Source organism: Mobula birostris, chromosome 3 (assembly GCF_030028105.1).
Source record: "Mobula birostris isolate sMobBir1 chromosome 3, sMobBir1.hap1, whole genome shotgun sequence".
Taxonomy (NCBI): domain Eukaryota; kingdom Metazoa; phylum Chordata; class Chondrichthyes; order Myliobatiformes; family Myliobatidae; genus Mobula; species Mobula birostris.
Window position 1 is genome coordinate 84,208,825 of NC_092372.1, and position 27,697 is coordinate 84,236,521.

Genomic DNA, 27,697 nt, shown 5'->3' on the forward strand with positions numbered 1-27,697 from the left:
CTCTAGACCCGAACACTCTTACAAGTTGCAAAAAGATTATTCTTCTGAATTGCATTGAGCAGTTTTGTTTCACCTTTCCTCATATGATATCTGGGTTCACCCAGGTGAACCTCCTCTCACGTGTTTCCAATGAAATGCTATCATTCCATCAACAAGTGAACTAAACTTGATCACAATATTCATGCATTAAGATTTCACAACTTTTATATTCCAATCCCTTGAAATCAGCTTTCCCTTTTACCTCCTACACATGTGTGAAGCTTTCTATGTTTCATACATAAGAGCTCCTAAATCTATTTTCTGCAATTTTTAATTTAAATAATACCACTCTTTTGTTTTTCCTTTCAAACTGCACAATTTCTCAATTTTGCCAACTTCTTGCCCACCCAACAAACTTACTAATATTTCACTATGAACTATATTGACCTTGCTATTTTTCTCCTCATCTATTTTTATTTTGTTGCAAATTTGTTTACAAATCATTCTCTTCCTTCCAACTTATTAATATTCAACAAGTAATTAGATGTACTCCCAGTGCTGACTACACTGGTACAAGTTTCAACCTTAAATAAAACACTTCATTGGATTTCTTTTTTTGCTGTTTTGTAGCCAACCCTCTTTCCATCCCATCAAGAAACCTTAAACACCATGGTCTCATATCTTGTGATATAACTTTTCTGAGGCATCTTGTTAAGCACTTACTGGAAAACACAAGTACACATTTCTACTTGTTCCTACCTACCCACTTTGGTCCTCCCTTCCACAAAAAGCTCTATAAGTATGTAAGAAATGATCTCTCCTTTGTGAAGCTAGGATGATTTTGCATAATTAAGTTACAATTTTCACATTTGCTGTTATTACTTCCCTAATATATCATTTCTAGCATTTTCAAAAAATATTTATTAGGGCTACTAAATCTATGGTTAACTGCATTTTTGCCTCCCTTCCTTATTGAATAAGGGTGTCAAACACGCAGTTTTCCGGTCCTCTGGTACTTCTCCAGAATTGAAGGACTGTTGGAAGATTACAATCCTGCATCTATCCTGTTGGAAGCCACTTCTGGCCCATCTGGGCTCAGGGTTTTAACACCCTTTAGCCGCATTATTTTACCTAATACTCCAGTGATAATGATGGCATTTAATTTTCCCCCAACATTATTCAGCATTACTAGGCTATTTCTGGGATCATTTTCTACATGATTGAGGGAAAATATCTGATAACTCCTTTGCCACTACCTTTTTCCCTGTATCTATATCTCTTTTGTCATATACTTACAGAAGTTCGTATAAGCTCTTTTGGTATCTATTCCTAGTTCACTCTCATTATTTACTTTTTCCCTATTATATTTCATGTTCTTCTTTGCTGAATTCTAAACTTAACCCAGTCTTCAAATTCACACGAACTTTTGCCTTCTTTTATGTTTTCCGTTTCAACTTAATACCTTCCTTAACTTCTTTGCTTAACTATGATTGGTTCAACCCTCCCTGCTGGGTTATATTTTTTACTGAGTATTATGCACTATCATGTTAAATGTCAGAAACTATATGCCGTTTAAACCCTCCAACTAGACCATCTTTCCTAGGCCACCTCAGCCAGCTCTATCCTCATTCCATTGTAATTCCCTTTATTTAGGTTAAACACAATTTATTTCTAACCCAAGATTTTTTTTCCCTCAAATGATATCATTACCTCCTAGGGGATTCATTCACTCTCAGGCCACTTATCAAATGTGCTTCATTACCCGTTACAGATCCAAGAAAGCTTGTTCCTGGTTTGGCTCTATAACATAATTCTCTAGGAAAAAATTCCTAATGAGCTCTGGGGATTAATTTTCAGTGCTACCCTTTCCAACTTAATCAACACAATCTACATGAGGTCTCCTAAATAATTGCACTGCTCATTTTACACAACACAGTATTTGTTGATTTGCACCCTTTCCTACAAGGTGTCTGCTATTCATTTCTCATTAGTGAATGTCACCTTTTCCTTCCTGCTTGTCATCCCTAGTAGTCAAATATCCTTGAACCCCTTGCAAGGGAGGAGAAGATGGCGGCACGACGCAGCGCACGCGGCCGTACCAAATGAATATCAATGTGTGTAACTAGGGTGCTGTGCACAATCCGGATTTGATGGGGACAGCCATGAGAATTGCAGAGAAACATCTGGAGCAACTTCTGAAATGCCTGCTTTGCTGCTGCTGCTACTGTGCGACCGAGAATCTCTGGAGACAAAGGCCCCAAATCCTCGGCTTTACGTATCACCTGTTGCCGGGGCTGGGGTCAAAACGCCTGGCCAAGATGGTGCTCGGTGTCGAATAGGTGGTTGGAGGCTCGGAGTTTTTCGGACGGACTTGGAGTCGGACGCTTCCAGGATGCTGCATCGGCAAGTTGGCGGCGCTGGAGGTTTACCATCTGCGTGAGATGATGGGACTTTCGAGAGACTCTGAGACTTTTACTGTGCTATGGTCTGTTCTTATCAAATTACGGTATTGCTTTGCACTGTTGTAACTATATGTTATAATTATGTGGTTTTTGTTTTAAGTCGTTTTGTCATGTGTTTCCGTGATATCATTCTGGACAAACATTTTTATCATTTCTTAATGCATGCATTGCTAATTGACAATAAAAGGGGACGGCATGTTCTCATAATCATATAAAGCATGTCTCCATAATGTCCATAGGATCATATCCATTCACCTCTAATTATTTACCTTATTACAAATATATTGTGTATTAAGATAGAAAGCCTTTTCGTTTGTCCTTTTCACAAGATAACAAAGGTTTTGGTTCCTGAATACTTTTGCGTGTATTTTATGGATTTGGGGCTGCTAGTTATGAAAATCACCATGAAATTTCCCTATCACACACACTTTTTGTTTGGAATCACCTATATTTGTTATTTCAATTTATGATTCAGGTCAGAATAACTGATGCCAAGATCAAGGACGGCATTGTTGTTGGTCCACAAATCTAACAGGTCATCAATGACAGGCAATTCTATGAAATTCTAGTGAGACTGAAGAAAATCACATGGAAGGCATTCAAGGATGTTGCTGAAAATATTCTTGACAACTACAGAGCACAAACCACATGCAGCAGATTGACAACATGCTTCAAGCATACAAAACCACAAGTGCAACATGTCACTGAATATCTATTTTTTGCATTTCCATTTAGACTTCTTCGCTGCAAAACTTGGCACTGTCAGCTATGAGCATGGTGAAAGGTTTCACCAGGACAATGCGTTCATGGAGAAATAGTATCAGGGCAACTGGAATCTATCAATGCTGGCTGATTATTGTGGACACTTAAGCGAGAAGTCACAGACACTGAGCACAAACAAAAATCATCAACAAAGCATCTTCAGCTTAGTTGAGCTATTGCAAAGTGTCAACACTATTATGCAATTAAATGCATTATATTCAATAGAAGTCAATTTTTTGTTTCTCTAAATTCCTATGTGATACAAGTAGTCTGCTATTATATTTGTGGTCAGCTTCAAGTGGTCTATCACAAACAAAAAAAAATCCTAGGAAGCAACATTTTCAAAAGAATTTATTGGCCAGTGTTTTTATTTACCTTACATTTATTTTGTCTTGTGTTCTTATTTGCCTCTTGTGCTTGATTTCCCTGCCTTCTCTAATGTTCTTCCACCTCTATCCTGGTTTATTTCTCTCTCCTGAGTCAAACTGCTAAGTTCTAATCCTTTCCTAGAACCCTCCCCAACAGCACTGTGAGCAAACAACTCTACAAGGATGGGTTCTGGGCCTACCTGGATGAAGCAGGCCCCACCTACCTCCAGAACCAGATATATTACTCCTTGAATCTAAATCACTCCCTCTCCTATACTATTTATTTAGCCAAACGTTTATCTGTTTATTGTCTTCTATCATCACTGGCACCAGTATTGGAAGTAACTCTGAGGTTACTACCATTCGACTCTGTACTTGGTAACTTATCAGCTAACCCCTAAATTCAAGCTTGCAAGACATCGGTCCTTTTGCACTTAAATTATTGGTGCCAATATGTTATTCAATCACTAATTTTTTAACCTTCTACTCAAGAAAGCTCTGCAGCCATTCTGTGACATCCTTGACTCTAATACCAGGGAGACAATTAGTCATCTGGGAGTCATATTCATGGCTGCATAAGCACCTTTATATTCTCCTGCAATGGAATTTCCCTGCCTTCTTCTTTTCCTTTTCAGTAGGTAGGCCCCTGTGCCGTGAGCCTGAGTCTTCCTGTATCCCTCCTGAGAGATCATGTGCCTGAAGAGTTTCCAAAAGAGTTGCTGGGAGAGGGGGATATCTAAATGGATTGCCTCTCCCACTTTGCTTGGTACCTTCCTGGCAGTGTAGCCTTTATGTGCAGTGTGACTACCTCACTAAACATACTATCACTGTATATTTCAGCATGGTGGATGTTCCAATGGAGTCACCACACCAAATGAAGGGTCTTGATCCAAAACATTGACTGCTCATTTTCTCCCATAAGTGCTGCCTGATCTGCTGGGTTCCTCCAGCATCTTGTGTGTTTCTCCATATTCCAGCATCTTGTGTCAACAAAAATGGTAACACAGCCCCTTCACTAGCATTTATATCACCCATTTGGATGAACATAAAAAGATGCATTTAACTCACTTAAGACTATCAATAACAGATGCACAGTCACTTACTTGTTGCCCTGACATGGGTCATTGGTTTGCTGGTCACAAAGTGTCCCAGTCCAACCTCCTTCACATTCACAAGTGAAACTGGATTGGCTGATGGAGTGACAAGTGCCATGTTGGCACATCTTCTTCTGGCAGGGTTCACAGCCTGGCAGAATGCCAGTCTGCATTGGAACTTTCTTGAAATCCTGCAGTTCATTGTTGATATACAAGTTGCGGATGCAGCCATGGAAGCTGGTACCATTCTGACCTGGTCCTTGGCGCAAAGCTGCCAAGTTGGTCCTGATGGGCATACCTAAAAAAACAGCCAAAATGTGGTGAATGATTTTATGGAGCAAAAGCACTTTAGTGCTAATACTGAAATTCCATAGCAGTGCTAAAACATATTCAGATTTGTAAGCCAAAATAACTTATAAGATTCATTCCCTTCAGCAAATAATTGCTGAAATCATCCATTTCCTGTTCCTCTTTTAACCTACACTTCTCATGCATTTTCTAACTTGCATTAGAAACCCATTACCAACAACCTGTGTATACAGTATAATATTCTAGTTGTGACCTAAGGTGGTGGTGCCCATTATGAGATAAAAGCCTTAACTGGAAAAATCACACACAGAGAACTAAAACCTACGGCAAAGGTCGTTGTAGAAGGACTCTCAGAAATTATCATTTAAGTAGAAACAACCGCTCAATCAATGCAGGGCTATTTTTGTGCAACTGTGTTGGTAAGGTTAGCCTCACATGTAAATCTGCTAATCCTTCGTTTGCCTTCAGCAAAATTACCAAGAGAGTTATTCAGTAAGTATTGTGTGCAAAGGGTTGTATTTTATTTTGCAAACACATCACTGTAATCACTAATTCATAACATTTAACTTCTGTTTCTTAGAAATATATTTTTGTCTAATAAAATGGAATATAATGCCTGATATCCTGTTCGCTTTATAATTATCTGCAGATTGTGATCTTTGCCCAGAACTGTGAAAAATTACACAAAGCAGTCATGCAGAAGGAATTTGCTCATCAGTGTAAAATGTAAGGAAGGTTCTGGAGCCACTCCATACCTCCAACATAGAGAGGGGAGTCCACATTAAGTGTGGATTGTCTGGCTAGGTTGTTGATACTCTTCGGATTTCCTCCATCAATCACCAAACTCAACATCTGATCAGCTGCCACCAGTTCCAGATTGTGGAAGTTACCATCATTAATTGTTTCCACACTGCAGAAAAAAAAACAAGGGAGCTCAGTTAAATGGATAATTTACATTGTATATTGCACCAAAAATCAAGTAGATTTACTTGAATGGTGGTCATACGTTTGTGGTTAGTAACATTGAAAATTATTTGTTTGCTTTAATTTAATACAATGTAAATTGTAGATTAGTCACTTGATCCTTTAACGAAAGCATACTTTATTATTTGCCCATGTTTCCATCCGCACTAACTCAGGGCAGGATGGGCTACAGCAGAAGAAGACCACGAACATACATTTATTGGTCACTTTATTAGATACAGAAACTATTCCAGGCTGAAAACATTTAGATACAACACTCAGAAACGCTGTTCTTAAGTAAAGCATAGTGCAAATTTAGAACTCTGCTCCAAAAGATTGTGGATAGTGAGAGTGTTGAAGTCTTTCAAGATTGTGACTTAGTGTTTTTTACTTTTATATAGCAGGATAGGGCAGGGGTTCACAATCTTTTTTTATGCCATGGACCAATACCATTAAGCAAGAAGTCCATTGTTCCTAGGTTGGGAACCCCTGGTATAGAGGGACTTCAGAAAATGGAGCTTATGTAGGGAGTGAAGAATTATGGATGTGAAATTGTGAACCTGTCTGCCCAAATACAGTCTATTTAAATATGTTTTAAACATATTTTAGCAATATCATGGAAAAGGATAGAATCAGAGGGGACAGGAAAATTTTTAATTGGGGACGGGCAAATTATGAGGCTATAAAGCTAGAACTTGCGGGTGTGAATTGGGATGATGTTTTTGCAGGGAAATGTACTATTGCCATGTGGTCGATATTTAGAGGTCTCTTGCAGGACGTTAGGGATAAATTTGTTCAAGTGAGGAAGATAAAGAATGGGAGAGTGAAGCAACCCTGGGTGACAAGTGAGGTGGAAAATCCAGTCAGGTGGAAGAAGGCAGCATTCATCAGGTTTAGGAAGCAAGGATCAGATGGGTCTATTGAAGAATACAGGGAAGCAAGAAAGGAGCTTAAGAAGGGGCTGAGAAGATCAAGAAGGGGACATGAGAAGGCCTTGGTGAGTAAGGTAAAGAAATACCCCAAAGCATTCTTCAATTATGTGAAGAAAAGACGGATGACAGGAGTGAAGGTAGGACTGATTAGAGATAAAGGTGGGAAGATGTACCTGGAGGCTGTGGAAGTGAGCGAGGTCCTCAATGAATACTTCTCTTCGGTATTCACCAATGAGAGGGAACTTGATGATGGTGAGAACAATATGAGTGAGGTTGATGTTCTGGAGCATGTTGATATTAAGGGAGAGGAGGTGTTGGAGTTGTTAAAATACATTAGGACCGATAAGTCCCCGGGGCCTGACAGAATATTCCCCAGGCTGCTCCACGAGGCGAGGGAAGAGATTGCTGAGCCTCTGACTAGGATCTTTATGTCCTCGTTGTCCACGGGAATGGTACTGGAGGATTGGAGGGAGACGAATATTGTCCCCTTGTTCAAAAAAGGTAGTAGGGATAGTCCAGGTAATTATAGACCAGTGAGCCTTACATCTGTGGTGGGAAAGCTGTTGGAAAAGATTCTTAGAGATAGGATCTATGGGCATTTAGAGAATCATGGTCTGATCAGGGACAGTCAGCATGGCTTTGTGAAGGGCAGATCGTGTCTAACAAGCTTGATAGAGTTCTTTGAGGAGGTGACCAGGCACATAGATGAGGGTAGTGCAGTGGATGTGATCTATATGGATTTTAGTAAGGCATTTGACAAGGTTCCACATGGTAGGCTTATTCAGAAAGTCAGAAGGCATGGGATCCAAGGAAATTTGGCCAGGTGGATTCAGAATTGGCTTGCCTGCAGAAGGCAGAGAGTCGTGGTGGAGGGAGTACATTCAGATTGGAGGATTGTGACTAGTGGTGTCCCACAAGGATCTGTTCTGGGACCACTACTTTTCATGATTTTTATTAACGACCTGGATATGGGGGTAGAAGGGTGGGTTGGCAAGTTTGCAGATGACACAAAGGTTGGTGGTGTTGTAGGTAGTGTAGAGGATTGTCAAAGATTGCAGAGGGACATTGATAGGATGCAGAAGTGGGCTGAGAAGTGGCAGATGGAGTTCAACCCGGAGAAGTGTGAGGTGGTACACTTTGGAAGGACAAACTCCAAGGCAGAGTACAAAGTAAATGGCAGGGTACCTGGTAGTGTGGAAGGACAGAGGGATCTGGGGGTACATGTCCACAGATCCCTGAAAGTTGACTCACAGGTGGATAGGGTAGTTAAGAAAGCTTATGGGGTTTTAGCTTTCGTAAGTCGAGGGATAGAGTTTAAGAGTCGCGATGTAATGATACAGCTCTATAAATCTCTGGTTTGGCCACACTTGTTGGAGTACTGTGTCCAGTTCTGATCATCTCACTACGGGAAGGATGTGGAAGCATTGGAATGGGTACAGAGGAGATTTACCAGAATGCTGCCTGGTTTAGAGAATATGCATTATGATCAGAGGTTAATGGAGCTCGGGCTTTACTCTTTGGAGAGGAGGAGGATGAGAGGAGACATGATAGAGGTGTAGAAGATAATCAGAGGAATAGATAGAGTGGATAGCCAGTGCCTCTTCCCCAGGACACCACTGCTCAATACAAGAGGACAGGGCTTTAAGGTAAGGGGTGGGAAGGTCAAGGGCGATATTAGAGGAAGGTTTTTTACTCAGAGAGTGGTTGGTGCGTGGAATGCACTGCCTGAGTCAATGGTGGAAGCAGATACACTAGTGAAATTTAAGAGACTACTAGACAGGTATATGAAGGAATTTAAGGTGGGGGCTTATATGGGAGGCAGGGTTTGAGGGTCGGCACAACATTGTGGGCCGAAGGGCCTGTACTGTGCTGTACTATTCTAGGTTCTATGTTTCAAGATCAGATTCATCTTCATAATGGACTCAGCATAATTATGGATGGTGAAACCTGTGACTTAGTTGATAGCACATTCCGCTCTAAAGTTGAAGGTGGTGACTTTGAATTCCCACTCAAGAGACCTGGACATCAAAATCTAGGCAGATACACCATTCCAGCATTCGTGAGAGAGCTCCAAGCTGCTGGAGGAATCCTGTCTGTTTTCTTAGGTATACACAACAAATTCTTTGTCACTATTTTTAAGTAGTTACTCCAGATGTCTTAGATAATATTTATTCTTCTTTCAACAGACTAGAACAAAATACCTAGTCATTGTCACTTTACAGTGGGTTCAGTTAATTGGTCCATCAGTTAATCTGAGTAGACTATCATATGGGACAACACTTAAAGAACATAAACTAATTGGGAAAGTAACTGGGATTTCTTTTGTTTATTTGGGACACTATGCTGATTAATTGTTACATGAAACTGTAACTGTTCTCAGTTTCTAACTAGCATCAGTCGTGTGAACTTGTGTGAACATTAGACACTACACTGTGCTTAGAGCAAACAGTTTTTAAATAGCATGACTTGCATGTGTTTGTGTTCACAAAGCAGTGATTTTTGGCCCTGATAGTTGGTGAGAAATAAGCAGTAAGACTATTTAGAATTGTTTTGTTAACTGTGGTTTCAAGCTTTCAGGCTTGGAGATGCCAGAAATCGCCAGGAGTGAAAATGGAGATTTGCAGGATGCAATTATCGAAAACATAGTATGAAGGCAGTCCATTATCTACACTAAGTGTCTGCACTGATTTTGTTCATTTACCATCATTTAAAAGAACACAACAATGTGTGGTTATCTGTTGTATCCGAAGATGACAGTGAAACCTGAGCAGGAGAGTTCTTAAAAGTTGAAAAGCTGTTGCACTGGGACAGTTTTACTCTCTCAATCTCAGAAGTCTGGATCAGGAGTACAAGTAGTCATCCCACACTGGGGTCTTCCTTGGTACCAAGAGACCATGACAACTTCTGTGCTTTATCATGCCTTCGCTCTCCATGAAGCATTGCAGTACCACCTTCTTAGCCATTGGATCTTACTCTTGTTCTCATCTGCTCAGTCCACTGGAGCTGACTTCACATGCTAGGAGAGGCATGTCCCTATTTCACCAGGGTATGAGGTCTGCCAGCTTTAGCCTGCCCTTGGAAGCGGTGTACCAGGGTGCGACCACTGTCGCATACAGACAGCTACTTGAAGCCACATGTGAAAGATGAGCGTCCGCTGGGACCAAAGGTGAGTGAACTGCCACAGAATGGACACGACAAGCCCCTTACCAGAGGTGGTACTCCTCCCAGAACATCCCATACACAGCAGCGTACACCAGATGAATTCCTCCGTTGATAACTAATAGGAACTAATTCACAGTTTTATAGTTTTGAAGTAGCATTGATAGTGTTATAGTTTGTTCTGTATCTCATTTAAATACATAATTTGTTACTCAGTTAAATGGCAGTTTGCCTTCTTTATTCCTTTATAACTACTTCCATGAAATTTCAGCTAATTGGGGCAGCCACTTAATTGGCCCAATGTACTGGTCCTGATGTGTTCCAATCAACTGGAATCCACTGTATTTTTTTATCAGAACGTGCTATGCCCAAGTTGTTTGTCATATTTTCTAAATTAGAACAATAGTCATTCTGCAAAGGATGCATCATTAACAACTTTGAGATGTGGTCAATCCACTAACCATTTCTGGTGTTCTTTCAGAATTTCCTAAATCTGGAGGACATTTTAAAAAATATTTTAAACAAATCATATTCATTCTGCTTGTTTAATTACTTAGGCATAATTATGCATGGAAAAATTATATCAGACTTCAGCTGAATGGGAATCATATTAAAGACTCACTGTAATCTTCTCTGTGACTCAAAACATGGTAATAAATGATAAATGTTAAGAATGACAGGCTTGTCAAAGGATTCTATTTGAGTTAATTATTAGCAGTATCTTTGTGTTATGCAAGCCAATATATTGCCAGAAGGACCTGTCACAATTCTGTACATGAGTGATGAATTGTCTAATTAATGCCTTATTGCAAAACATTTCTCTTTTCCTCTCTTTTGTGACTCTGCGATAAATTCTGACAATACCAGTCTTCTTTGGTTGGATTACTTTGGATGGGAATTACTCAGAAGTAGCCAGGTTCAAGCTTATTGCTTGTAGCCTGTTCCTTCAGCAAGACTACATCTGAAGATTAGTTTCACAATGAACTATCAACATTAGATTTTAGTACAAAAACAGTTACAAGTATGTAAGATATATGTTCACTCTTTTTAAAGTCTTAGAACTACACTCTATTTGTTTCCATTCATATGGTCTCATTGAGGATTTGTACTAATCAGGGCTGACCAACATTGCTATGAACTTGCTGCATTATGTGCTTGAGATTGCATTGGTTCTCTTAATGAAAAGGAATGGATGGGCAGCCACCCACTGAGCACAGCATCACCTACAGCTCTGATGACACTTCATCTTCTGAAAGTTGAACAACTTGCTAACCCCATAGGTGAAGAAAGACTGCTATGTATTGCTACCAATGCAGAACGTGTCGTGAGCTTCCTTTTAGGAGAGGAAGGGACAGGAACGGAGAGGAGAATTTTCTTTTCTTTCTGCACATAGCTGGGCCCCATAACAGGAACATGCTTTCTTGGAGCCACTGCTTGTGATGGAGAATTACCATCTTAAAATTGGATATTCAAATTCCAAAACCCCAAATTGGACCAACTATATTGCAAACCATAAACACAAGAGACTCTGCAGAAATCCAGAGCAACACATACAAAATGCTGGAAGACCTCCACAAGTCAGGCAGTATCTATGAACAGTTGACATTTGACATTTCAGGCTAAGATCCTTCATGAGGACTGGAAAGGAAGGAGGAGAAAAACCAAAATAAGATGGTGGGGCGAGGAGAATGAGTACAAGCTGGCAGGTGATAGGTGAAACCAGGTGAGGGGGAAGAATGGTGGATGAAGTGAGAAGGTGGCAGGTGATATGTGGTAGAGGCAAAGCACTGAAGATGGAATCAATATGAGGATAGTGGACCATGGGAGAAAAGCATGGAGGTGGGGCACCAGAGGGAGGTGATGGGCAGGTGAGAAGAGAAGGGGTAAGAAGGGAGCCAGAATGGGGAATGGACTAATAGAGAAGGCAGAGTAGGGGAACCACATCTCAGAATACATATCCATATTGATTTAACCACTGAAGTACTGTCAATGGTACTAAGGAATAACAACTGATTTCCCATTAAGTGGATATACGGTTCCTAAAACAAGAACCATGGATGTGCGTACATGCAGAAACAGAAAGAGGCCACCTCACCCCTCATGCTGCTACATTTGCCAATATGATCATAGCTGATGCACTCACAGTCTCAAACTTCTCTTCTGAGCCAATTCCACACAGCCGTCAATCCCCCAATCATTCGGAAATGTACTCTACTTGAAATATCTAGTTGATCATTTCTGGCTTTCTCTCTTGCTTGTCAATGTGTAAAATGTAGCCCATTTGTACGTTTGGGAACGTTTGCTCATTGCTACAGTATGATTGCAACAATTCTGAATATGTCAGAATCAATAATCCATCAGAGCATCACCAATTCTAATAAGTGTTGGAACAAACTGATCTAGAGAAACCGCATCAATTCGTCATGAGTTTTCAGAAAAAGACAAATGGATTCCAGCTGAAACTTGTCTGAATATTTGAATGAAGTGATAAGAGTTCAGGGGGGAGAAAGAACTGTGCTTTCTCCAGTCTCAGTCTGGATTCTTCTTGGTGAGGTACTTTGTCCTGAGGCCAGTATGACCCAAGTCACTCAGTGTAAAGTTTTCCATATATAATCCAGGGTTCAGAGGAAGCTGAGGAATTAGGAATGTTTCACGTGGCCAGAGCCCGCCTCCAGACCTGCTCTGACATTCCATTCCATTTTCGACTGAGAAGTGCTAGGGAAGTTCCCATCAACCAGTAAATTAGGGAATTGTTCAGCACTAAACACAACTGGTTCCCATTTTCCACTGGACTTCTGCCCTACCTCTCAGCAGGAACACAGAAGAGCTAGAGGCAATATTTAGAACCTTATATTGATCCAGTGGCAGTGCACATCTCCTAAACTAATTTGAAGAATTTCTGGCCACTGGCATTCCTGTAAATGAATAATTGTTTTCTTCTTGAACTGCATTCAAATTCTGCTTCAACTAATGTGTGTAAGTCTTATGGGTAGGAATGCATTCATGGTTACTTATAATAACCCTATGATATAGTCATGACCTCATCTGACACTCTACTTGCAATGTTAATTTTTACTGAAGTTAATACAACTTTGGAAGCAAGCTAAAATGAATAGTTGGTGCTGTACTACACATTTAAAGCAATTTTGACCAATAATGGGCCTTCTGTAAAAGGTGGCTACCTGGTTGACTAATTGGTTTCAATGGGCATGAACTGGTCTTTTACTCTCAGTGGTTAAATAGTAGCCAGAAATGCTGCAGTGATTCAGTGTGAAGATGTTATAGAACTTCGCAAGGGTGGAATGTGAGCATTATTGTGAGAATTTTTTGGCCCAATATCAAAGAAAAGATGTGCTGGCTGGCCCTGGAGGGAATCCAGAGGAGGTTCACAAGTATGATCCTATGAATGATAGGCGTTACGTATGAGGAACATTTGATGATTCTGAGCCTGAACTTGATTGATTTCAGAAGTAAGAATGGGGATCTCATTGAAACCTACTGGATACTGAAAGGCCTGGATAGAGTGAATGCAGAGATAACATTTCCATTATTTGGAGAGTCTGGAATCTGAAGACACAACTTCAGAATAAAGGGATGTCCTATTAAAACTAACATGAGGAGTAATGTTTTAAAGACTGATGGATGGTGAGTCTATGGAGGCCAAGTCATTGGGTGTATTTAAGAATTTAAGACAGAGATTGATGGGTTCTTGATGAGTAAGGGGGTTAGGGATTATGGGGAAAAGGAGTGAAAATGGGATTGAGAAGAAAATCAACCATGATTGATTAGCAGAACAGGCTTGATAGGCCAAGTGGCTTAATTGTGTTCTTGTATCTTATGAAGTGGAGGGAAATTTACTAGGCGTCTTCATTAAGCTATGAGGTGCCTTACTCATGTCTCTCACTCCCATGAAGAAAGAAATTACAAAATACACCTCCCATTAAAAATAATTTGATTATTTGCCATGCTGGTTCTAACATAATTGTTTGCATAATGTATCTTAATTTTTCAGTGTAGCAGGCTGTGGATGTCACTCACCTGTAAATGGCAGATGCTGGATATATACCTGTGTCATAACTAACACGTACACGCCCACGGAAGAGCTCCACAGCTATGTGATCATTATCTCCTTTGTACAGCAAGATCCCATTGTCTTCATCTGTAGCAACCTGGGGATTGTCAAATAGAAATATCAGCTATTTGGTCTTCATTGAGATAGAATCCCTTAGAAACAAAAATGTAAGAAATGAAGGTCCCTACATGTGAAAGTTTTCAATCAACTTAAAAGGCTTTGATGAATCCTTTTTCAAAAGTACTTAGCAGATATTTCAAAGCTTGTATGACAAATGTATAAAGCAGTGCTTCCAATTAAGTGTAAATATTATTATTACACCAGAATGACAAGCTTCCCTTTTTGCCTGAAGAAGTAATTTCTGTTCCTATTGAGATTGTTTTCTCTACATTTTGCTCCACGTAAGTCAATCATGATGGAAGTGACTCAAAAAACAGCAGAGCACTAACCAATGCACTCTCCTGATAATTTGCAGATTCATTTGGCAATATTGATACTTGAGATCTGGGCATTACTAAACCACACCTAACACCGTTAACTTAGGTAAACAGAAAGACCCTAGCAGGAGTAGACCATGTCGATCCTTGATCCTGTTCTGTATTCAGCGAGATAGTGATTGATCTACATCACAGTTTTATCCAGCTCAGCTTCACGTCCCTTTGTACCCTTGGCTTACAAACACCTCTCCTGGTGATACAACTTGCTTCCAAGGCAGTACAGTCTAATTAAGTTGGATAGAAGTGCAGCCCTGATGCCTCAGTTAGCCTTTTGCCTATCAGGAAATACCAAAATTGAAAGCAAGGTGGACTGTGAGGAGGAAGTAGAGTATTCATTTAGCTGCAACATGAGTCCAGTTCTGACATCACACAATTGAGGAAGATGAGGATTCTATAGAACAGATGTATTTTTAAAAATGCTGTTGAGAAACTGGAGTCCTGAATGTGTCCATTTGATAGACTTCTCAAGTAGTAGTTACTTTTCAATGACTAAAATTTCATGTTTCTGAAACTTTATAAATACAATGCTCAAATATTTGTGTAAGTGGGATATATTTTCCTTACCTGGAGAGAGATATTGGGCTGTAGATGAACGTTTGGTGAAGGAATCTGTAGGTAAGAATCTCTGTTCACGAAGTTCACACTGACTAATGTTTCACACTTGGCGCCCTCATATCCAGGTAAGCACTGGCAAACAGGCTCATTTCCAATCTCAATGCACTGAGCTCCATTCTGGCATTCAAAATGATCACAGGGACTGGTGCGTGGCAAAACCATTGGAGGGGCCACTTCACAAAATAATCCACTGAAAGAGAGCAAATCAAGAAACCTGACTTAGTGCTCCTGCATTTAAAAAATGCTGAACACATAACCAATCAATAGTTCAAGACTGAACATTTACTGAGCCATCAGGACTTAATGTTTGGAAATCAGAGTATAGAAGCTAAAAAATCTTTGACATCTTAAACATATATTGAAGATATGATGTGCCCTGGGTAAACTGTCGCAAATTTTTACCATACATAGAGATCAGCATAGCGTGCACAATAGAAAAAGCACAGCAAGACCATGTGTTCAAAAGCCTTTCCATCACACCCTGTATCAATTTTCAATTCACAGACAAGTGTGTGTTGCACTTTAGGAAAATCCTTTATATTTCTTGTGTGAGTTGCGCCCAGACCTACCTGTAGCCTTCTGGACAAATGCAGGTATACCCATTGACTGCATCGATACACTGTGCATTGTTTCTACACTTGTTCTCCTGACAGTCATCATAGTCAATGTCACAGTGTTCTCCAACGTAGCCTGGTGTGCACTCACATCTGTAAGAGAGAAAGTATAATCCAAAATAGAAAATGCAGGTAAAATATTCAACAAAAGTTTTCTTTGAAAAGGCACATCTCTATTTTATTCTTTTGTATACTGTTTGAGTAGACTTTGTTTACTTTCCAAAGAAATCTACGTTATTGGACTTTGGAGTTCCATGGTGCAAAAACCACTTTTTTTTAAAGATTCACCATCGAAGGAATAGATACAATAATTCCAATTAAAATAACCAGACAATCTTCCAGACCTACAAATATAAAGGGGAAACAGGAGTAAGGTTTTGCTGCACTATTTTCAGGTTGAATATATTATGGTTATTTAGTATCATCATAACCTCTATAATTTCAGTTTAAATGTTTCTGTATTCCTTCACTGGAAGTTTAGCAATGTTTGCTCTGAATACAGATTAGCCTAGAAATCTGTGGGGACATTGTAATGCTGCGTATATCATGCACAACAGGTATGCACGCAGAAGTTATTATGTACCTGCAGGCTGATAGGAAATACTACGACAGCACCTGCCTCGAGTTGGATGCTATCCAAACTGCAATGTTGTGTCATCAGAATGGTGGTGAACATAAACCACTTATTTAATAATTGTACACCTTTCAATCATAATATAGGTGAGAGTTGCATCCTTCAACAAAAAATTCAAAATCACTTTTCATGCAAGGTTCCATTTGATATATTGTGATTCAAATTTATATTTATATGCAAAGAAATTCATTACAAATTAAGGTCCCATATTGTAGCATCAGCACATTGTGCTCTCTCCAAAATCTATTCCAGTAAAGTCTCCAAATCTTTGGAGACTGGGTTAGAGTACACTAATGCTATAGTTTAAAATAATTATTAACACCACTTGAAATGTGGGCAAAAATTTTTAATCCAAAACTCTCACCAACTCCCTTGAAATGCTGAATACTTCATAGGTACCAGCTTGCCATGTATGTTAATCTACTCTGCAAAGTCCATCTTGTCTTTAGACCATAAGACATAGGAGCAGAATTAAGCCATTTGACCCACCGAGTCTGCTCTGCCATTTCATCATGGCTGATCCATATTCCTCTCAACACCACTCTCCTGCCTTTTCCCCCTAACATTCCATGCCCTCACTAATCAAGAACCTATCAAGCTCCACCTCAAATGCACCCAATGACCTGGCTTCCACAGCTGCCTGCACCAACAAATCCCACAAATTCCCCACCACCTGGCTAAAGGAATTCCTCCTTATCCCTTTTCTAAATGGACACCACTCTATTTTGAATCTGTGCCCTTTGGTCCTAGACTCCTGCACCAAAGGAAACATCTTCATCATATCCACTCTATCTAGGCCTTTCAACATTTGAAAGACTTCAATGAGACCCCCCCCCCCATTCTCTAAATTCCAGTAAATACAGGCTGAGAGCCTTCAGTCACTGCTGATATGATAAACCTTTCATTCCCAGGATCATCCTCGTGAACCTCCTCCTCTGGAAACTCTCCAATGTCAGCACATCCTTTCTTAAATAAGAGGCCCAAAACTCCTCATAATACTCCAAGTGAGGCCTCACCAGTGCCTTACACAGCCTAAACATTAAATCCTTGCTTTGGTATTCTCGTCCACTTGAAATGAACACAAACATTGCATTCGCCTTTCTCACTACCAATTCAACCTGCGAATTAACCTTCAGGGAATATTGCATGAGGACTTCCTGACCATACACTTCCCGAAACTGTGGCCATCAATTTTCATCATCCAAATTGTTAACATACAACATAAAAAGAAGCAGTCCCAACACAGACCCCTCTGGAACACTTCTGGTCAACAGCAGCCAACCAGAAAAGGCTCCCTTTATTCCCACTCTTGGCCTCCTGCCAATCAGCCAATGCTCTATCCATGCTGGTATCCTTCCTGTAATACCATGAGCTCTTATCTTATTCAGCAGCCCCATGCGCAGCGTCTTGCAAAAGGTTACCTGAAAATCCAAGTACACAGCATTCACCAATTCTCTTTTGTCTATCCTGCTTGTTATTTCTTCAAAGAATTCCAACAGATTTGTCAGGCAAGATTTTCCCTTATGGAAACCATACTAACTATGGCCTATTTTGTCATGTGGTTCCAAGTACCCCAAAACCACAATCAACTCCAACATCTTCACAACCACTGAGGTTAGGCTAATTGACCTACAATTTCCTTTTTTCTGCTTCTCTTGCTGAAGAGTAGAGTGACATTTACAATTTTCCAGTGCTCTGCAAAAATGCCAGAATCTTTCAGATTCTTGAGAGATTATTATTAATCCCTCCACAATCTCTTCAGCAACCTCTTTTAGAACCTTGGGGTGTAGTCCATCAGGTCCAGGTGACTTATCTACCTTCAGACCTTTCAGTTCTCAATCACCATCTCCCTAGTAATAGCAACTGCACTCACTTCTGCCCCTTGACATATTTGAACTTCCAGCGTACTACAAGTGTTGTCCACAGAGTAGAATGTTGCAAAATAGTTATTCAGTTTGTCCGCCATTTCCTTGTCCCCCATTACTATCTCTCCAGTGTCTTTTTCCAGTGGTCTAATATATACACTTGCATCTCTATTGCTCGTTATATATCTGAATCAACTTTTGATATAATTTTTGATATTATTGGCTAGCTTATCTTTATATTTCATCTTTTCTCCCATTATATTTTTTTTAGTTGCCTTCTGTTCTCTCCCTAAAAATTTCCTAATCTTCTAACTTCACACTAATTTTTGCTCTACTATATGCCTTCCCTTTATAGGGCAATAGGCTAGCATTTATTTTTCGAAGGGGTCCATATATGTTAATTAATTTTGTCCTACTTTTATCTTCAATCCTCTAAGATATCAAACTCAGTAATATAGCTTCCGGTTGCTGTTTCTGGAGAAATCAGAAAACCTTGAACAGGCTAGAGATTAAAGTATGGGAGCTTTGGCTTTATGGTTCAATTACAGACCATGTTTTTACGTTGACACACTAAGTTTTTCATTAAGATTTACTTTTAATGTTGTACCTATCATTATAGTCCGTCAACTTTCCTCTCATAAAGGCTGCAATGAAGGCTTTAAAATGTCATTTGTTCACACAACTTATATCTCATATTGCTGTATTATTTAACAAATATGATCAAGGAAAATAAATTAAAAGGAGAGAATGAATTTTAAACCTATATCAGACCTGGATTGGACATTATTTGGTACTTCCTCCAATTCTCTATATTATAAATAGGGCATTGAGGCAATGGAGGAAATGAAAAAAATTATTTACAAACATGATAAAAATTCTGGGAAGACACAATAATCAGGAAAGATTGAATAGGCTATTATTCATTGCACCTGATATGGGAAAGCTAAGAAATTGTTTGGTAGCAGTTCTTAAAATTACAGAGGTTCTTGATATAAAGAATAAGGCAGACTAATAAATGATGAATTGTGGAAAAATTTCTTCACTAGGAGACTACTGAAAATGTGAAACTTTCCATTACATGAAGTTGAAGGAAGTATGTAATGGGAAGTTGGTTAAGTATGTGAAGAAGACAGAAACACAAGGACACATTGACAGCAAGAGATGATGTATAGTATATGGAGACTCTTAGTGACACAAATAGACTGAAAGCCCTTCTTCTATTGACAACCTATGTAACATTGTCAAAGAAAACCAAAAGAGAATAAAGTTCCATAAACTCACTATAATTCTTTAAAATGAGAAGGTACACAAAGGTTTGAAACTCAGTACATTCAGTATTTCATCTATTTTCAAGGCTTTAAATACAGTGCAACTATAAATGTAAGCATGAAATGGCCCTGCTACCATATGTATGTGGTACAGATTATATATGTGTGTGTGTGGCAGACTAGTAAATTTGAGAGATCTCTTTTAAATCATTCATTACAGTAGGTATAAGCTCACTCCCGTGCATGTGATGGGACTCCTCTGAGCCAGACTCAGTTGTTAGTAAGCAGCTCAGAGGCTGGCTCTGCTACACTCAGAAACGTTCTGTGGCTGTCAACACAAAATAACAATGGCCAAACTCTGTCCCAAGGTGTCTCCTCCTTTCTTGTAGCATGCAAATGTCCAATTTAAGTGTAAATTTTGTAAATTCTTCATTTTCACTGGTCAACAGAGGAATTACATTGTGACCAAAAATTGACAGCTCAGTCATCCAACAAATAATCCCTCTACGTACTTGAATCCCTTGACAGTCATGATACATTTGGAGTCGTGCTGGCAGGCGTTCAGCTCCGGGGCACAGAAGTCCAGTTTCTCTTCACATAGTTCACCTATGACAAAATGAGAAAAAGGCTACAAATTTATCCCCCCACCGTTGCAATGAGACTTAAAATTAACGATAGTGTAACAGAAAAGAGATCTAAATTATCGTGTGGGAGCTATGAGTTCTAAATCTTAAGCAGAAAAAGGCTGAGATATTCTCCATCTTTCTCAAAGCTGCTGATGGAGTTGACGTGATGAATGGCTTCATTATACGGAACAAAATGCTGAATGTTTTTCTTTGTTGATCTTTCCTGGGTGATTCCTGAAAGGACCGTGTTATTCAATCATGTGAAAAACGATGGATTGCACCAAAGCCAGACGACACCTGCACTCCCAATAGACGGGGCTGAGGTACAAGCCACTTAATGTGTTTATTCTCCAGTACACACCAAATTTCCCAGTTATTTAAAACTAAATGGGTGATCAATTCAATTTTCAACTGAGGAAAGCAATACAAATGTCTGCTTTCATTGTATTATCTACATCATTTTGTGAACTGTCATGGTAAACAGATGAAGCCACTGACTTAGTTACAGTAACACATGCCGAGGTATTCAGCGCTCTCCCTTCTCCTTGCCATTCCCTACAAGCAGATCAGGTGCTTGCACCATTGGATCGACTTCCTGTCAAACTATTCCAGATTTATTCAACAGTACTTTATTCAATGTCACTCGTTTATATTCTTTTTCTGCAATTGAGTCTAAGTGATCTATGAAGGTCATACTAAGTAAATAATTGCTATGAGTTATTATTTTATGCCTGTCATTCTTAAACTGTCCCAAGAGGACATTCTCCCTGGATCTGCATTTTAAAATCGATCCGGAGTCTGTCTGAAACTGACTTTGGATTTAGGTGGTGTTGGAATCTACTTGCATAGCCCTTTTAGAGTCAAGGAGAACTTGCTTCCACTCTTATTTTATAGATTCAGATGCGATTAATAATGCCAATTTGAGATTTGCAGATTTGTCCAGGGGTAGGGCAGGAGATGAGAGATGGTGCAGGCGGTTGTGTTGTTCATTCTGTGCACCTTCATTTGGTCTTTGTCAGCTCCTACTGAAAAAACTCAAGGTTCTGATCACCATCCCAGGAACCCCTTTTCTATTTTGAACCGGGAATTCCCATGAGTTTGAAGAAAATGTTATATTTTAAGGAAACTTTGAAAACATCCTCAACCTATTTCCATTATTTTTGCCATCTTGTTGTTTAGTGTGTCAGTATGAGGAGTCAAGAGTCAGACACTCAAATAATGAAGCCTGCCATGGGAGCTGGCTGAGTGGGATTAGATTCTCCGTGAAGGGGACATTGGTCTGAGAAAGGATGCTGGCATTGATTCACCTGTTCTGCTATGGTTTGGGAGGATTTTGTGCAGAATGTGTTGGAGATAACCTCCCCAACAGTCATCATCAGAATGGACTACACCATATCAAACACGATTGAAGACCAAGAAAGCCGAATTGCTGCAATGTATTCCCAATGCAAATCTTGCTAGAGACACAAGAGGCTGCAAATGCTGGAAACTGGAGCAAGAAACAATCTGCTAGACGTCATCGGGTTGAGCAGTATCTATGGGAGGAAAGGAACTCTGTACCAGGATACCTTGCTGGATTCTGCTGAATATGCAGGAACAACAACAAACTAAAATCCCTCTCTGACTCCTTAGCCATTCTATCACCCACAGTTTCTGTCTTCTCTCCTCAGATGTGGCTATAGTTTTGTGTTTCAATTTATTTCAGTGTTATTAAAACACTTGTCCCAATGAAGGGTCCTCATCCTGTTTCTCTGTCCCTGATGCTGAACACGTGTTATGGGATCTACTCAAGCAAGGGGAGGGGGGAGAACGATGCCAATGACCTTTCAATGAAGGTAACACGTTCAACATCAAGGTTCCTTCGCATAAAAGGCACGAGAGGACAGACAGGGGTGTGCTTGAAAACAGATAATTGTTCTATGTACAATAAAATATATGGGTTGCATACAGAAATAAAAATGGAAGTATCGCCAGTCGTCACAAGTAAATTTTCTGAAATGTTTTCTGAACTAAAATATTTTAATTTATCAAATAAAGAAAACAAATTAAAACAGAAATCTCATTTGTTTTCACAAGAGGTCTTGGGTTCAAAGGGTCAGGGATGGAATTACCTGCCTTAGTCCTCTGCGGCACATTCTTGACCATGGTATGCATGTTGAGAGCAAGAACACCATCCACCATAATGGTGCAAAGGAGACTTGTCCAAGGATGTAGATGGGGATCAAAGTCCAAATTAATTTAACATTTTTGTTTTTACAATATCCCTTTCTTATACGACACAGGGTCAGCATTGAGAGATTTTTCACAGGAAGAATTTCTGACACCTCTTCCTCTCTTGGCTGGATCACAACTTATAGCCAACTATCAAGAGATGTAAATTAACTCCAAAACTTCACTCGTCCTACCCTGTGGACTACAACAGGGCAACATCTAGGCATTACACTGGAAATACACGCACAGAAAGCTGAAGGAACTCAGAAGGTCAGTCGGCATTGATGGAGGGGAATAAACGGTCAAAGTTTTGAGCCAAAACCCTTTACCGGAGACTGGAAAAGGAGGCGGAAGAAGCCAGAATGAGAAAATGGGAGGGGGGTGGGGGGTGTGAAAAGAGTCTGTTGTGTATTTAATGTTTCAGTAATACTTGAGTAATATTTTGATGTATTGTTTAATTAAGCATTCTTTGTTGCTTATATAATTAATTGTGGGTTATATATAAAGACATGTGAATGGCATATGTCATTACATAACCATATCATTTCTCCATCGCATCATAAGTGAGCATCTCACTAAAAGTAAAAACAAAGCACCTGCCTATGGTGCATTTCTTTGTTTTGGAGCTACAGAACATAACAGTGGTGATGAAGTATTTTAAAGACAAACCTGAGATGACTACCTACCTGTTGAAACACAGCACAACATTTGAGCTTAATAAAAAGCAGTGAGACATTTGAGTTGTAAAAAAGCGCAGCGAGGTGCTCAAGTTTTTAAAAAAGTGCAGCACATGCATTTTCAGGAAGAGACAGAGATGTTCAAGTAAAGAGAAAGGTAGAAATCAGACAAATTCACAAGTTCATAAACAGTGAGTATTTATAGTAATAATCATAAATTTAAAAAGCAGAAAAGGTTACCTACATTGGAACAGACACGTGTTTGATTGCACAAGAGATAACTGGATATTGTATACTGAGTGAATTGAAGTATACTGAGTATTTTAAAGCAAATGAAATAGCCAATGAAAAGTGAGTTGCAGTTTTGCTGAGTTAATTGAGTTTAAAGGCATACAGTTTGCTTTGAAGTTTAACTGCTCCAACCAAACCAGCTGAAATGAGCTTTGTTAATATTGTGAAAGTAATACAGGAACAATAACCATTTTTGATTGCAGAATGCTTTAGGTTTCATAAGTGGAATCAAAAGAAAGGGGAGTCCATTTCAGCATACATAGCTGAATTGAAGAGATTGCCCGATAATTGCCAGTTCAATGATGGGCTTACAGATGCACTGAGAGATCATTTAGTTTGTGGGGTCTTACAAGAAGGCATTCAAAAACAGCTTCTAACTGAAACACAACTCACATTTAAAAAAGCAGTTGTAATTGCTGTATCACTGGAACAGTAAATAGAGATTCAGTTGAGTTGCAGTCAGGGATGAAAGTGAGTGTGAACAAAATTGCAGCATCTAACCAGAAACTTGTCTGGCTGAACAAATTATGTTACTATTGTTGCAGGAGCTCACATACACCAGACCAATGCAGATTTAAATGCAAAACTTGCAGAAAGTGCATCAAAATAGGAGACATACAAACAGCCTGTCGGGTAGACAAAAATAAATGTACTGCACAGGGAAGAGAAAAAGATAAAACATCTGTCCAGTTCCTTATACCATTCATAATAAAGAAGCCAGTGAGTTAAATTGTTTGGCTGCTAAAGGAATTCCTTCCAAGGTTGAGTGGAACACCAATTCACCAGTAGGTAAAAAGAATGGTCTGTCAGAATCTAGTGACTTTAAGGTCATCAGCAACCCTGTACTGAAAGTTGGTTAGTACCCTCTGCCCAAGGTAAAGGATATCTTGGCAAACCTTTCAGCTGGGAATCACTTCAGCAAAGTGGACGTAGCTGAGGGCTACCTACAAATAGAGGTGGAAGACGATTCCAAAGTGCTTCTCACCATAAACACTCACAAGGGGCTTTATTGCTATAATAGACTTAATTTTGGAGTAGCGCCTGCACCTGCACTTTGGCAGAAAGCTATAGACCAGGTTTTTCAAGGCTGCCCAGGAACACATTGTTACCTGGATGACGTCATTGTTACTGGTAAGGATGAAATTGAATATCTCCAAATTCTCAAGACAGTGCCAAAAAGATTAGAAGATTATGGGCTCAGAGCATAACAATTGTGTATTCTTTAAACCAAGCATCACTTACTGAGGCACGAGGATTACACAAGTGTGCTATGAAAATTCAAGCTGTGCTGAATGCCCCAAGGCCAAAAGACATGTCACAGTTTTGGTCCTTTTTAGGATTTGTCAATTTCTATAGCAGATTCATGCCAAACTTCAACTCCTTACTACAGATCAGGAAGAAATGGTAATGGATGTCTCTTGCCTGTGATGTCTCACCTTATGGTATAGGTGCAGTTATAACACATGTTATGGGTGATGGAAGAGAAGACCCTTAGCCTTTGCATCACGTTCCCTTACCACTGCAGAGAAAAATTACATACATATTGACAGAGAGACCTTGATGATGGCTCAACAGTGTTCAAGGATGGCACTGGAAAACTCCAATCAGATTTGGGGCACAAAACATGTCAACTAGTACATGTATGGGAGAGAGTTTATCCTCATTAGTGACCATCATTCACTCGTGTCCATTTTCAATCCACGGAAATCTGTTCCACTCTTAGCAGCTGCACAAACTCAGAAATGGTCTCTGTTTCTCGGAGAACTGAATTATAAGAATGAATTCAAGAGGACATTAAATCATGGCAATGCTGATGGGTTGTCTAGTTTACCCTTATATAAGGAAATACCTGAAAATTTTACGAAAGAGGACACTCCTCTCGACGTATTCTCTCTAATGTAAATTGAACGTCTCCCTGTTTTATGGCAGATCAAAAGGAAACCCCCCCCAAAAAAACGCCACCCTGTCTCAGGTTTACATGGCCACCCAAAATGACTGGAATGTGCAGCAGAAACTCCCGTTCCCCCATTTTCACCAGCCCCTGGATGAACCTGACCTTGATGGGGGTTGGGGCTGAGAATTGTTGTACCATCTGAGCTGAGAGCTGAGGTGTTGGAGGAGCTACATGCCGGACATCTAGGCATAGTCAAAATGAAAGCATTGGCTTGAAGCTTTGTCTGGTGGCTTGCAAAAGATCAGCAGATCGAGCAGCTCGCCATGCACTGTCCAGAAAGTCAACAAGTCTGGAAGATTGCAAGAGCAGTGCCTCTTCACCCTCGCGAATGGCCTGCATTGCCCTGATAGAGGATTCATGTCGATTTTGTTGGATCACTTCTGGGCATAAATTTCTCGGTAGTAGTGGATGCAGCTACAAAGCGGCCAGAAGTGTTCCCAATGGCCTCCACTACAGCCTTGAACACTATGATGTGTTGAGAAGCTTCTTCTCAAGGGCTGGTGTTCCAGAACATCAGTGACAATGGACCTCTGTTTGTTGTGGAACAATTTCAGTCATTTCTGAAAATGAAAGGTACTATACCACCCAGATACAAAGTAGCTTGCTGGAAAAGTTCGTCCAGAGTCGAAGGAACGCATTACAAGCAATGTCAGCACAGCACTCTACACTGACACTGAATCAGAAGCTCGCCAATTTCCTCCTTGCATAATCGCAATGTAACACACTCCAAACCAACAACTCACCAGCCATGCTGTTCCATGGTCAGCCCCTGTACACATGCTTGGATTTCCTCAAACCAAATCTCAGAAGAGAATGCAGGACAAACATCTAAGACAAATTGAGGGCTCCTCAAATGAGGAAGTTTATATAAGCAGTCCTGACATAGGACTACAGAGGTGATCAAAAGTGGGTACTTGGAAAGATTAAGGATCAAGCTGGACCATTCTCTGACGCAGTGGAAATTGTGTCTGATGTCATCTGGAGATGACACATCGATATTTGAGGAGAGCAGAGTCGATTGTTCAAGAAAAAAGGTGTCCAGCACTGTCAGGACCACCTTCTGCAACCCTAGAGTTAACTCCTACAACTACCATGGAGGAGGCCCTAGAACCTGAGATTGTTTCACAGCCACAAATCTCTCTTGCCAAGCAGAGTGACCACTCCCCCACACCCCCCGCCCCAGCACCCTCCCACCCCCGTCAGGAAAGACATTATCCCACAAGGATAAGAAATCATCGATAGTGCTAAAATCTTTAGACCTGAATGGGACAATTTAAAATTTACTATGCTGTGGATCTATATAGTCGTATTATATAGCATACTGTGTATATAGTTCAGATGCATTCTATATTGAGTTGCAGTTTATAGCTAAGCAGGGAGGGTTGTTGTGTATTTAATATTTCAGTAATATTATAGATATATTGTTTGATTATGCATTCTTTGCTGTTTACTTAATTCATTACTGGTTATATGTGAAACTATGTGAATGGCACATGTCATTACACCATCATGTCATAAATGAGCATCTCGCTAAAAGTAAGAACAACGTACACGTTATCCCGGCCTACCATGTTTTTTTTCCAATTCATTCTGGAATTATAAAATATTACAGAATACAAGCTGGAAGGGGATAGGTGAAACCAGGTGAAAGGGCAGGTCGGTGGATGGGGGAGGGGGAAATGAAGAGAAAAGCTGGGAGGTGACAGGTGGGAAAGGGCTAAAGCAGGAGGAATCTGATTGGAGAGGAGAGTGACTCTGATGGGAGAAAGGGAAGAAGAAGAAGAGGCACCAGAGGGAGGCAGGTGAGGAGAAGAGAAGGGGTTAAGACAGAAGCCAGAATGGGAATGGAAAAAGTGACAAAGAGGAAGAGAAAAGAGAAGTTAGAGAAATCAATATTCATGCCGTCAGATTGAAGGCTAATCATATGGAATATGAGGTGTTGCTCCGCCAACTCGAGAATGGCCTCATCACTGCAGTAGAAGAGGTCATGGACCGACATATTGGAGTGGGAATGGAATGTGGATTTAAAAAGGTTAGTCACCAGGAAATCCTGCCTGTTGCTGATGGAATGAAGGTGCTCAATACTTGAGATCACTTGCTCTGCATAAATTTTGGGTCCTGATTCTTTAGTTCAGTTTTCAAAAGAGTCTTTTGAAAAGTCACTTCCAGATTATTATAACATACATTCCTTCCGATACTACGATCCAACATCTCTGTCAAGCAGTGGGCTCTTAATCTTACAGTGGGCTGTGGGAAATAACTCACAGCTGCATCGCTGGCACTTGAAGTATTTTCATTCTTCACCTATCTATACTGATGGCTCGTGGTTGACACTAATTTATGTA

At 40.0% G+C, this 27,697-nt stretch overlaps 1 protein-coding gene across 4 annotated transcripts in view; it reads right to left on the reverse strand.

The window, feature by feature from the left end:
- Window positions 1-27,697, reverse strand: part of slit2 (slit homolog 2 (Drosophila)) — a 455,515-nt gene that overhangs the window by 11,593 nt on the left and 416,225 nt on the right. For all 4 annotated transcript variants that reach the window (XM_072252964.1, XM_072252963.1, XM_072252962.1 and 1 more), the window contains 6 exons: window positions 20,106-20,199; window positions 15,782-15,919; window positions 15,162-15,402; window positions 14,067-14,197; window positions 5,730-5,884; window positions 4,675-4,963 (listed from right to left, as the gene is read on the reverse strand). In XM_072252964.1, coding sequence (XP_072109065.1) covers window positions 4,675-4,963; window positions 5,730-5,884; window positions 14,067-14,197; window positions 15,162-15,402; window positions 15,782-15,919; window positions 20,106-20,199 — 1,048 coding nt within the window. The remainder of the gene's footprint in view (window positions 1-4,674; window positions 4,964-5,729; window positions 5,885-14,066; window positions 14,198-15,161; window positions 15,403-15,781; window positions 15,920-20,105; window positions 20,200-27,697) is intronic.